Source organism: Elaeis guineensis, chromosome 1 (assembly GCF_000442705.2).
Source record: "Elaeis guineensis isolate ETL-2024a chromosome 1, EG11, whole genome shotgun sequence".
Taxonomy (NCBI): Eukaryota; Viridiplantae; Streptophyta; class Magnoliopsida; order Arecales; family Arecaceae; genus Elaeis; species Elaeis guineensis.
Window position 1 is genome coordinate 161,696,426 of NC_025993.2, and position 12,232 is coordinate 161,708,657.

The 12,232-nt window shown below is 37.7% G+C and overlaps 1 protein-coding gene across 1 annotated transcript; it reads right to left on the minus strand.

Moving 5' to 3' along the window:
• Positions 1–541: 541 nt before the first annotated feature.
• LOC105039442 (uncharacterized) lies at positions 542–11,260 on the minus strand. The gene is given in 18 exon segments (XM_010915583.4): positions 542–1,046; positions 1,502–1,598; positions 1,601–1,685; positions 2,038–2,157; positions 3,151–3,247; positions 3,349–3,432; positions 4,817–4,923; positions 5,118–5,186; positions 7,732–7,760; positions 7,763–7,850; positions 7,988–8,101; positions 8,190–8,300; positions 9,333–9,569; positions 9,655–9,726; positions 9,812–9,883; positions 9,973–10,077; positions 10,709–10,868; positions 11,118–11,260. Coding segments are annotated over 17 exon segments (1,875 nt in total). The 5' UTR covers positions 10,826–10,868; positions 11,118–11,260; the 3' UTR covers positions 542–775.
• Positions 11,261–12,232: the final 972 nt, after the last annotated feature.

Sequence of the window (12,232 nt, forward strand, 5' to 3'; positions counted from 1 at the left end):
CGAAAATAATTCTTGCGATTCCACTGCAACTTCCTCTCTTTTTGTTATCACATGGTAATGCACCGTTGCATAAACCAAGCATACTTCTTTGAGCTTTTTCTGGTCAGGATGGCTGGATCCACTCAGATTCCGGGTTTCATGTAAACAAGAGCCTACAAAGCAATGCTCCGGTACCTCATAAAACCATTCAAAAAAGTTAGTCAGCCGTCTTCCTGGATTGACACTGCCTCGTTACGTGGCACAATTCACCATGCAAATGCGGGAGCAATGAGAAATACAATTAACGATGACTTTGAGTTGCATTTTTTAGTTAACCACTCATGGAAATCTAGGGGGAAAACTTCAAACGAAATGCTCCGAACGTAGGTGACGGGCGATACCCCATTTCACAACCATATTAAATTCCATTCAGGAAACATTTTAATACGCCCAGTTCTCAACCCGAAGTTCCCTGCAGAGCTTCTCTTAGAAACATTTTCTCACTTGCAGAACTTTGTCCTTGATTCTGAGTGGTTACAGACAAATAAAATGGAACAAGGTATACGTTTCAGAAGAATGTATTTTTCATCAACATCACTTCTTTCTACTTTACATGTTAAGCCAAGTACCTAATTAACTGCAACAAATTGCAGAAGAATTGGACTTGGTTACAATATCAAAATAGCGTACAAGCTCCACCATCTGATACCAGCTAAGCTGCCTGCTTCCGATTGCCAGCATTTGGCGACTCTTTGTCTTGAAAAGAACAATTAATCAAACAAAATATTAAATGGATCTACCAGGTAGGGCTTACGGATGGTCTGATTCGAGCAGGCATTCGAGAGGGCGCATGGGACTCGGCAGCTATATGATAGTGGAAGGCAGGCTTGGGAGTTATTGACATCTTATTCATTGAGTACTCAAGATCATCCTCACCGTCAGAGCTCCCCACCTTGTCTGCAAAATCGGGGGCATCAAGATCCTCATACTCGTATTCATCTTCACTGTTGTAGTTACTATATGTTGTCTTAACCATAGACCAGAACTCAAAATGCGGTCGCATAAACCTACAAAACAGAGAAGTAATGGTTGAATCAACATATATGTTGAAGAAACATACAAACAGCTGGTTTGGTATATTCAGGGAAGCTTTTGAAGAAGAAAAAGAAGAAGAATAACTTGTAAACCTTGAATTACTAACAAATTATTCAACCATCAAAAATTTATTTAATGCCAATTTGAATGTGAGAAACGTGGAGAAGTCATTCAAGCAAGCAAGTTCGGTAACTCTTTTGAGATGTTCAAAATAGTGGCAGTCCCTAAAAACAATAAATCAAGGCAAACATGGACCTTAAAACTCATTAAACTACAGTAAAAAGGGCATCATAATCAATTACAATTGTTAAAACATGCATACTTTTCTGCAACGTAATTACAAATAATTTCTGTCAAAACCATGGAACCACTATTTTTCAAAGATATTTGCACATTGTCCAATAATGGGAAGGATGAAACAACAAACCTGTCAGATTCTTTTAGCAAATATGGATCAAATGGGAAGAACATGTCTAATCTCTCAATCCCCCCAAAAGCCTTCGAGAATTCAGACTCGAGCAAGTGTCATAGAGGGAAGGCACTGACTTGTTGAACAATCTAGCAGCCTTTGCCTGCCTCAGGAACTCCTGCACTATGGAAGGCAAGCACACCTGTACCAGAACAGAGGCAAAAGGATTCAGAATGACCTTCAGATAAAAGACTAAAGCATGATGTTGTTACAGGAAATTTTGCAGGGTTGCAGCAATTTTTTCTTAATAAACTTTCTGAACCCTGCCCCTGTAGGTCCAGAAAATATTTATGCAATCTTATCAATGTCATCAGACTCTGTATCATTAAGTTAGTCTATTTTATCGGAAACTTCATTCCTTGAGCATTCACAATGTCGACATATTTAGTGAAGTATGGTATTCCTAGCAATTACTTGTGAATTTTATAGAAGTATCTGCATATACAGTAATGATGACTTAAATAGCAAGTTAATAGATCCAAAGTTTCACTCACCTTAAGAGGATCCAAGGGATGACACATGATGGAACTTAAAGGCATATGAAGAAGCAGCGATTTGAGATGTGGAACATCCATTATCGACCTCATGCGAAAGCAGAGGACATACATCACAGCCTATGTAGGAAAAACAAACAGGAGAAGATTTTAGGAGGACTAGGAAGCAAGGATCATGACAGCAAACAGATAAACCAGATTCATAAAGCTATCGGCATATTTCCAGAAGTCGAGGACAATAAGACAATACACATACATCACAGCAAAATTACTAAGAAATGACTATCTTATTTATTCAAAAAGTAGCATTATTTAGTATTAGAATTAGTATTAAATTCTAGAAACAGCAAAAAATTTCAAACAATGCTTCATAATTGTCATGTAATGGCATTATAATGGTCATCATGCATGTATAATGTTGCTGAGAGGCACATGGAGGTGCCACACAACTATTTACAATGGCCATTAGAAAAATAGCAGCCACTATTTTAACCCTGCCTCTACCCTTAATCAAGTTATTGTATAGGATATAGTACAAATCTTTGTGCTTTGACAACCAAGGGTCATGTTCAATTCTGTACACAGAAGTTGAAAAACCAACAGTTACAAATGGCCTCAAAGAGAGCACACAAACTTCCTTGAACTGTAACACAAGACCCAGGAAAGAGTGTTGTTTGAATCAGTATGGTAGTATCTATGACACATGGTGGAAAATATAACACAAGGGATTCCATTTCGTAAATAACTTGGGAAAAGTTGTAGAGTTTTAACAGGCACAGAGGGCAAATCCCATGATTCTTCAAAAATTGCATGTCACCTTTCTGAAGGATTGTGTTACTTCAGACATGGATGCCGTTGGAGAGTAAACTCCAACCCAAATACCAGAATATTACCCAAGCACAGTAACCAGCTATTACTCCCATCTACTTATGAGGTTTCATCAGATATCACAACCAGGCATCCTACAACTCCAAAATGTCAAGATCATCAACAATGAGAACCCCAATTCGTTTTTACCGCAGCTATAAGATGAATTCCAAGCTAAGCACGATCCTGAGCTCATCTAGAGTGCTGTACATTTACAGATAATATCTAATGAGATATTTAATTTACCTGACACCCAGAATAAAAGACTCGATGAGCTTCAGGCTTTACTATTTTTTCCTGAATGCTGTGCAGCTGGCAATACTCAAAACACCAGTCCACTAATCTGATCAGGAATAGAAGATATGATATCATGAATAAGATAAAAATGAAATTGAATGAACAGAAAAAGATGCAAAACAGGGGATGAATAGTATACCTACTGACCTTTTAAGTATACTTGCAACAAGGGAAGATGAAATAAACTTAGCTCGGGACAGATAACTTGCAAGATATGAAACAGCACTCATTCTGCATTGACAGACAAAAAAAAAAAATTTCATGTACAGCACTTTTTTGGTATCATAATATGATAGAAGTAACATATGAACCCAAATGTATCAGTAATGATTTTAAGATACACTGATATTCGCACTTATCAAAGCAAGTGAACAGTGCATGCAACTTAAGTTCTGAATAATACAGGAGTAAGAAAAAACTAAATACATTTACTTCAATATCAAGTTCTCTGACGCTCAAATATCTATTCTACGTACACCACTTCTAAGACTGCTTGCTCTAATAATATACTGAGGTGTCCATTTTCAGCCAATTGGCTTACACATATACAGATGCATGTCACACTTGCAGAAATACATGTGCAAAAAAGAATCAATGGGATACTCTAAGTGTCTTACTCCTTGTTATGTGGGGCACGCATATACTGACATGCACATAGAAGCAGCTAGAAGAAGCTGACAGATACAGAGTTGTACGTTTTATTTCTAAATACATGCTGAGTGAACATATTCATTTAGAAAAAGTCGTGCTAATACATATCTGACACTGGTAGGGCAAGCTGATAGATAGATCCATGTAAGAGTGATAACCCAACAATCTACGCAATGCCAAATGTTATCCAGCAAGCAAGCATTAACTCAAAAAAAAATTTATTGGTCCACATAGATTTGCATGAGAAGCTCATGAAATAGTATTAGATCTTCTGTCATTCAAAATGAAGACAGTCATAAGCACAGAGACAGAATAATGCAAACATGCATGTAAAACAAGGTCAAGGAACAAATAGACAGTAACAAGCACAGGCATGCTTGCAGAGTCCAAATAAGCAATCCTTGGCAGGCACCTTTGGAGGCAAGGAGCCCTTGAACAATTGCCTATAAGGCGACGTTGAAATCATATAGAGACCAAGAACTGGCAACCCATCCGCATGTTTGATGAAGCCTGAGAGTACTTAGTGAACAGGCTCATTCCTGAAAGCATCATGTATTTAAAAACATTTTTTTCATTAATTTGCAGAATTCAAGTTACTACATTGAGATAAAACCTTCCAAACTTGCTCCAGTTTCTCTTAACAAGCCTGATAACAGAATCAAATAAAAAACTAGGTGTTAAAGCTTACGAGGACCAACTTGATCACAGTAAGTACAAACCTATGGAAGTCATTATCAGATAGATGTGGTCGTTCTACAGAAAAGAAAAAAAAATTGTTCATTTTAGCTAATAGAAAGGTAAATCAACCTCTAGTTTACGCCATTTTAATGGATCAGTAATTAACAGTAACATCCACCATCAAAGAGATAGAGGCGATTCAACTTATTTAAGAGGAGGATATATAAGAAATATAAAATCAATGTTGATATCTCAAAGTAACATTCTTACAGTTATTCTTGATTACCTGGAAAGTGGACTCTCTATTTTTGAAACAAAAATATCTGTCAGCAGAACAGCAAACTTCAGACCACAGATTTCAGGATCCAATGAACAGGCATAGAACATCACAAACTGCATGAAACCACCATGTCAAAGTATAAGGGGAAATAACCATATGTGGCATCAGGTAGATACAACAGATGACAAGCCAATAATTGTATCATAGAAAAAGTAAGAACTCATAATTGCAGTAGAAACAGGGGAAGTAAAAGGGTTTACAGATACTATCATCTATAAAAGGAAATGGTATGTAAAATTGTGACAACCTGAGCAAACTTTGACTTGTAAGCATTCATCACAGTTCTCCGAAAGATCTCCATAAGCATTTCAAATACCTATTTCATCAAAGAAAAATTAGGTTAAGGATACATGAGTTGAAAAATAGGTATAAAAATAATTTACTTTAGCACATCAAGCAGAAGCAAGAAAGCAGGTCACTGATCAGTTACTTTCTTCAGCAAGAAAACAAACAAAAGGGTTGGCTATGCCTATGCAAGCAAGATTTTAATATCCCTAGTGCATGAGATGAGATAATGTACGGCTTCTACCATCAAAACTAATTAAGCATAATTCCTTTCTAAAATATATAACAAGGAGCTTGAAGGCAGCTTGATTACTGCCACTTCATATTGCACACAAAATGAAAATTAGTCAATCTCCTTTCCAATTAGTGCTAGTTTATTAAAAGAATAATTACCAGAGAGCAACAAAGGCATGTATTTAGTAGATGGTGCTTTCAAAGTAGGCTAATTTAACATCTCATTAATTTCACATTTGACTACTACCACTACAGTAGGACTCTAGAAAACATATCCATAAATGCCGATATGAACAAGAATTACCAATTTGTGGTACTAAGAGTGGGGAATGTATGTGCAAACCATTCACACCAGCTATTCGCAACAGCTTGTTATTTTTATGACAGGTCCATTCATTTTTTTTTCCCTTTATTTTTCAGTAGCAAGACAACGAAGTGTCAGGCTGCTTGAACTATAAACAGACAGTAAAAGAACTTTCTCCAAGGGTGGCAATTTTTCTCCCACTAGACAACCTGATTTAGACTGACCCAATTTCGCTCTCTACCATTCTAACATGGTTCAAGTTCAAGTCAAAGTTCAAACAGAATCATCCAATTCAAAGTTGAATTGGTTTTGGATAAATAACATGCCCAAATCAAGGCAACGCTATTGCTAACTTGCAGAAGGCCTGTTTCACCCGCATGTAATCTGGAACAAAACCAGAACAAAAGTCACTTATCTAGATATATTGTCCGGTCAACCAATTCAAAACCAGAATAAAGCAGGTTTACAGAAACATGAACTCAGAGAAACTCAGGCTACTTTTTACTCACTTATTCCTCTTGATCCAATAACCCAAATGGTTGAATAGTTTTATTCGGACTTATCCCCCCATGTTGACATGAACTTTTCAATTATCTAGATTTATTCATCCGAACAACCAATTCAGCACCAGAATAAAGCATGTCAAAGGAAGTAAAGTTAGGAAAAGCTGACACACAACCTTCTAATTGTGACCGCTGAATATAATCATTAAACTGAAAGCCCAGATAAATTGAGCGCGTAAGATAATATGCAGATAATGGAGAACTGTAAGACCAAATTACTTGAGATGCCTATGTCCATAAGAAATATTGGAACCAACCATCAATAGCAATTGAATTCACTTAATGCTCTTGACCCACTAACCCAAATGTTGAATAGTATTACTCAGACTCGATACTGTTTAACCAAAATGGCTGAATAGTGTTACTCAGACTTATCCCTCAATCTTGACCTGAACTTATTCCACTTATCCCAATAACAAAGTTAAAAATATGCAGAAACCAAACAGCACCTTAAGGAAGCAAATTTCTATGTATCAGATTTAAAAAGGGGCAAACCCACCTAGTACCCCTTCACATATTCCAAGATTTCCATTAAATCGTTGATTGTGACACTAAATCTTCCCTAAAGAAGTCCAATCTACTCATCGCACATAAAGTTGGATAGAATGCTTAAGACACTTAGAACATTCTAGATTGAATTATCCAAATCACATCAGGAAAATGCAGTCCTAAAAAAAACTCGATAATGACTCACTTTATTTCCATATCACCATTCTCCAGTGCCCTCAGCTAGAAGGTGATTGGGCACAAAATTGCCAGGACTACCTTTATTCCTTTTTTTTTTTGTAAATGATCATTAGAATTTAGAATACTTCAATTTAACTAGTGTAGAATTGGATGCATTCCTATCATTTACAAAGCTGCAGTAGATACATTTTGTTGGGTCATTATGGATCAAGTAAAATCAAAGTGCTGGCAGTATACAATACAGGACAGCAACATACTTGCAGGTCATACTGGGTTTGTGCCAAGTCCAAGTCTGCCTATATAGAAAGCTGACCTGGCCTGACCCAACCACAATTTAAATTTTAACCCATGAAAGGAATGTGACAAGATGCAGTCACACACACAGACACATTTCTCTACCTCTTAATATTGTGATTATATTGAATAGAAAGTAAGCTTGTCTAGTCACTAGTCTTTTTTCCTCCATTCCCAACCTTAAGCTATAATTAATACAAGCCTTTTTAGTATCATTTTGATAAGAACAATAAAGTCTAATTTATGTACCCAATCTACATAGATCTACATCTTGTGATCTAGAAAGGCCCATATCTTTGAACTTTTTTTCTTGAAACTTCTGATAACCTCAGATCCTGTTTCTAAGGCATGCACATAGAGCACGGCCGGGGGGGGGGGGGGGGGGGTGGGGGGAGAGGTGGGTTTTGTGTGGGGGGTGATCATGCATATTTTTCTGCATACTATGATAATCCTTTTTACTTAAGAAAAAAAGAAATATTCCCAGTAAAACTCACCTTCAACAAATGGCCACCATCTGCACACATTTGAGATATTCACACACAATCACCATCAGACTGTCCAATTTCTCAGCAAAAACATTGCCATTGAGAATTCTATTAGATTCTTCCAGGTTCTGAAAATGGAATATGTTAACTCAAAACATATTTAAAGTTCAGAGAACAAATTAACATAACGAGTATATCCCCCCCACCCCCAAAAAAAAAAAAAATGTAGACTAAATTCTGCAAGCTCTTTTATGATAAAGCAGACCTTTATGCTATCTTTCGCAATGTTATCTGTATTTTCCTCCCACTCTTCAAGTTCCATATCAAATATGCCTTTGTTATGGTCTTCCTGTAGAATGTCTTCCCAGCTTATGTTTACCTGCAACACTTGAAGAAGAATTTGTAAGACCCATAACTTATTTCAAGATAATCATTTTAATGTATGTACCCATGAGATCATGACTTACATCTATGTCTGTAAGCAGATCCACCACCTTTGCGAGCAATATGTTTCCAAGGAATTCTCCAATTTCATTGCTCTCCAGTCCCAGCATGCATTCTACAAAAACTACAATCACCTGCAGGGCAGTAATTCACAATATCATAAGCTCTTCTAACAATGATTTACGAAAAAATATTAACCAAACTCATAGCACCTTGGTGGCACCAGTATATGAACAAAATTCAGTGTTGATCCTAAAATACTCAATAATAGGGTATAACTTCAAAGAAAAGTCATGTGTTGAGATAGACAAACATCTTTGGTTAAATGAGGAAACATTACATCTTAATTAAATACACTTAAATGCACCAAATATAGCAGACTAATACTATTTGTACTAATAACTGTCCATGCCACACAGCCAAGCAAACCAGACATTAGAGGAATAAGAAGCACCTAAATGCAAGCAAACTAGGCAGCTCGATAGGAGGTGCCAACCACAAAAATAATAAGCAAATAATCAGCATTTCACACGATGTCGAAGGCATCTATAACCTAGCCACCTTGGTGACCTTTGATACAGCTACATCCAACCAAATTGGGAAATGTCATGTCATGGATTGAGCATTGACTTGTGAATGACATGTTTATGTGCATCTGAAAAATGTATGGACAGATTAGTGCATCTGATTGATTGTATTAACTTATCTCATGTGTACAAAAGAGATCGAACACTCTGTGCATTTAAGTGCTTCCTTTTATAAGTACTTTCTTCGCTTAGGCTATATTCCACAGACATCATATGGTTTCTGATTGATAAGTTTTGTGCAACTTTCATTCCTTAATCATCTTGCAAATACAAACACAGTCATTAATACAAGTTTTAGCAGTGAGAACATTCTTGCTGGAGTGTCAATGCAACTCTAGAAACTTGTTCCATTACCAGGACATTTGCAACCTTTCTGAAGTCTGCACCCTCAGTTAATGTTATTGCAAGTTCACAACTCTCTAACTAGATTTAAGTTTGACCAACTTAATATTACTTTTAAAACTTTATTTTAACTCAGACAAAAAAATTGTACTAAAAAATCTATTTTATTAATCCTAAGTATATTAATCAAGGTTTAGTAAGAGCAGAAGTTGAAATTCCAACAGTTTCAAAAATTACATCTTTGGGATCAGTATATCTTGGCATTCTTTTATCAATGACATCCTTCAGTTTCATTGGAGCAAGAGGCACCAAATCAGCAATATGATGCAAAGCCAAATGCAGCTGACTATGAACTTCTTTCTTTCTTGTGAGCCACCGTGACTGGCTAATCGATTCCCGTAGCCTTCGAGGAGGCAGGAAATTGCTAACAAGCATGTGCAGACAACCATCGAGGAACTTGTCAGGTACAGCAGCCTGATATTAACAAAAATAAATAAATAAATAAATGAACATTCAATCAGACCAATAGAAAAATAATCTATGTCATCAAGGTGCATACCAAAGTAGTGATTAATTCTAACAGTGCATTTCTAGCATCCAAGCCATAGTTCCAAACGCACATGGACAATATCTGGAAAACATCTTTTATGAATTTACAGGTTCATAACAAGGGGGTGAAACAAACAGGATCTACAGTTGGACAACCCAAGACATACGTTATTCAATAGGGAGCCATGGAATACGGTGTCTATCTTGGAGACAGCTCCTGAAAGTGCCTTCAAAGCTGTCTGGAAATCACCAGGGAAGAAAGTCAGATACCAAAAACAAACAAACTTCAGATGAATCTGAAAAGAATTACCAGACATAAATGACCTACCACTAGCAAGGCTTCCTCATCGGGACCCATTCTCTTGCCTGGATCAACAATGCTAAGCAGGTTGGCATACTGATCTCTGTCACTTTCGGCTATCAAATTTGGAGCCTTGAAGGGGAAAAAAATCCACGCACATTTATTAAGTGCCTTACAGATGCAATTCAATGATTATAAAGCTGCTAGCAAGCAGAAGGTAATCTGCTTGCACAAAAAATGATTGATCCATGATATCGATGATGTGGATTCACAACTACATCAATCAGTACTATTAGTAAACAGTATATGCAGATGAATCATTGCTGGCAAAAGACATAAATCAGGCAATCATTCTCCATAACTACATGAATCAGGCGTAGATATGCTGCATCTGCTTGCTATGAGGGTGTTCTCTAATGGGAAAAGAAATTGGAAAACAAAGGATTGCAAGGACTAGAAGCTGTATCTTTAATGTTCATGTGCAATGTAGCTGGAAATTCGTTCCTGAAGGTGAATTATTCACATAGTCGGACATTCAGCATCTTCCTTTGGAAAGGATCAAAACTGATATTTTGATTTTTTTTGTTTCCGTACTCCCTATGAATGATATCTCTTATTCTCCACATAAATCAAAGAAAGTTCTCCACAATAGGCTCAGAAGAGAATCGGTAAGTGCAACAAAGTGCAATACACTATGATTAAAACAATTAAGGCATGACTGATGATCAATTTCATGGCTTTCAAGTTTCTCAAAGCCTCTTACCATCCGAACACCATCGAGGACTTGTATAACAGAGTAAAACGCCTCGGTATCGCTGAGGTAGCCGTCCTCCATCTCATAAATAGCCATGTCGTTGTTACTCATCAATTCCACCCCCATATTCTCTCCCCCGAATTCGCTAGAGTTTCTCCAATCCTTCCTGCTTTTGAGCAGAGGTTTAGCAACAAGAATTCTTCCCAAAAATAACCCACGAAACCCAATAATTATGCCCACAAGAACAAGAAATTCCCAAATTTCCAAATATTAGAAGAATACAAGAAAAACTGGACTCTTTTTTTTTTGATAAGGAAAAACTGAGATTCTTTCAGCTATTTGCAAAGATAAAAAAGAACGTATTAGCGAGCGAATTAAAGCCTATAAGAAGGAAAAATCGGCAAGCAGGGCGAATTACTTGGAAGACTGAGATGCTCGCGGCAAGCAAATCGCTACTGGATGAATAAAGCTGCCCGTCGCCTCCCTAATTCGGCCTCCACAGACGGAAGGGAGGCGGGCTATCGCCGCCTGGGAAGCGCGAAAGAGGGGACAGCAAGGAAAACAATTAGGGCTTTAGTAGGAGTGACGACTTCGGGTTGCAAGAGGTTTCGGATCGGGTCCACAAAACCCCGCAATCCGGACACGAGTCTATGAATGGAATCCGGCCGCGGGGCGGGACTCGCACGTGTGGCAACGCCGACATCGAGATGAACCGCGACACGCCGACACTGGATTAGTTCGGTCGATACGGAAGTCCGGAGGATTTTAAGGATCCGTTTGCTTCCAAACAAAATGCCTCAATAGTTGAACATATCAGAACTTATTTTTCCCTCCGGTACGTTCAAGTGGAAAAACTCAGACTCAAGCCCTAGACTGATAAGCATCCGACGTTAGAACTAAGCTTAGGTGGAAGTGTATGTCCCTCTTTTTGGCATACTCTTGCTTGAATGGCCACTGTTGCCACAAAATCAGCCACCTGAGTGCCTTCTATAAAGCTGCCGGGTGCTTTGAATGCCCAACTATTCTACTTCATTTTTATTATATGGATTCGATACCACTCGTTGCACTAAAAAAAAAAAAATAATAATAAGAAACACAATCAAATATGTGGATCAATAAAAAAATTATCTCCACGAGGTATGCAAATTTTACTATGAAAAAAAAAATTATAAGAGGAGATCACATTCTCAACCCTCGTACATCAATCTCCTCTCTCAACAAGAAGCTCTCCCACATAAAAACTCTTTCTAAGAGATCTCCTGAATTTTTGAAATGACCGCTGTCTGACAGTCTGCTCGAGATATCCTCTGTACTTCTGCTCTTTGCCGACGCTTCTTAGGCTGCTGCTGTCGAACCACTCTTTATACTGCTGCGTATAGGATTTTGCTGATCACTGCTGCTACCACTCTCCTGTTGCCACAGATCTTCTTAAAGACCTCGAACAGAGTTCAGATCAGAGAAAGGATTCCTCACATCACTAAAACACCTCCCTGGAACGTCAAATGATGACTGCAAGCCCCTAACCGCCATCCG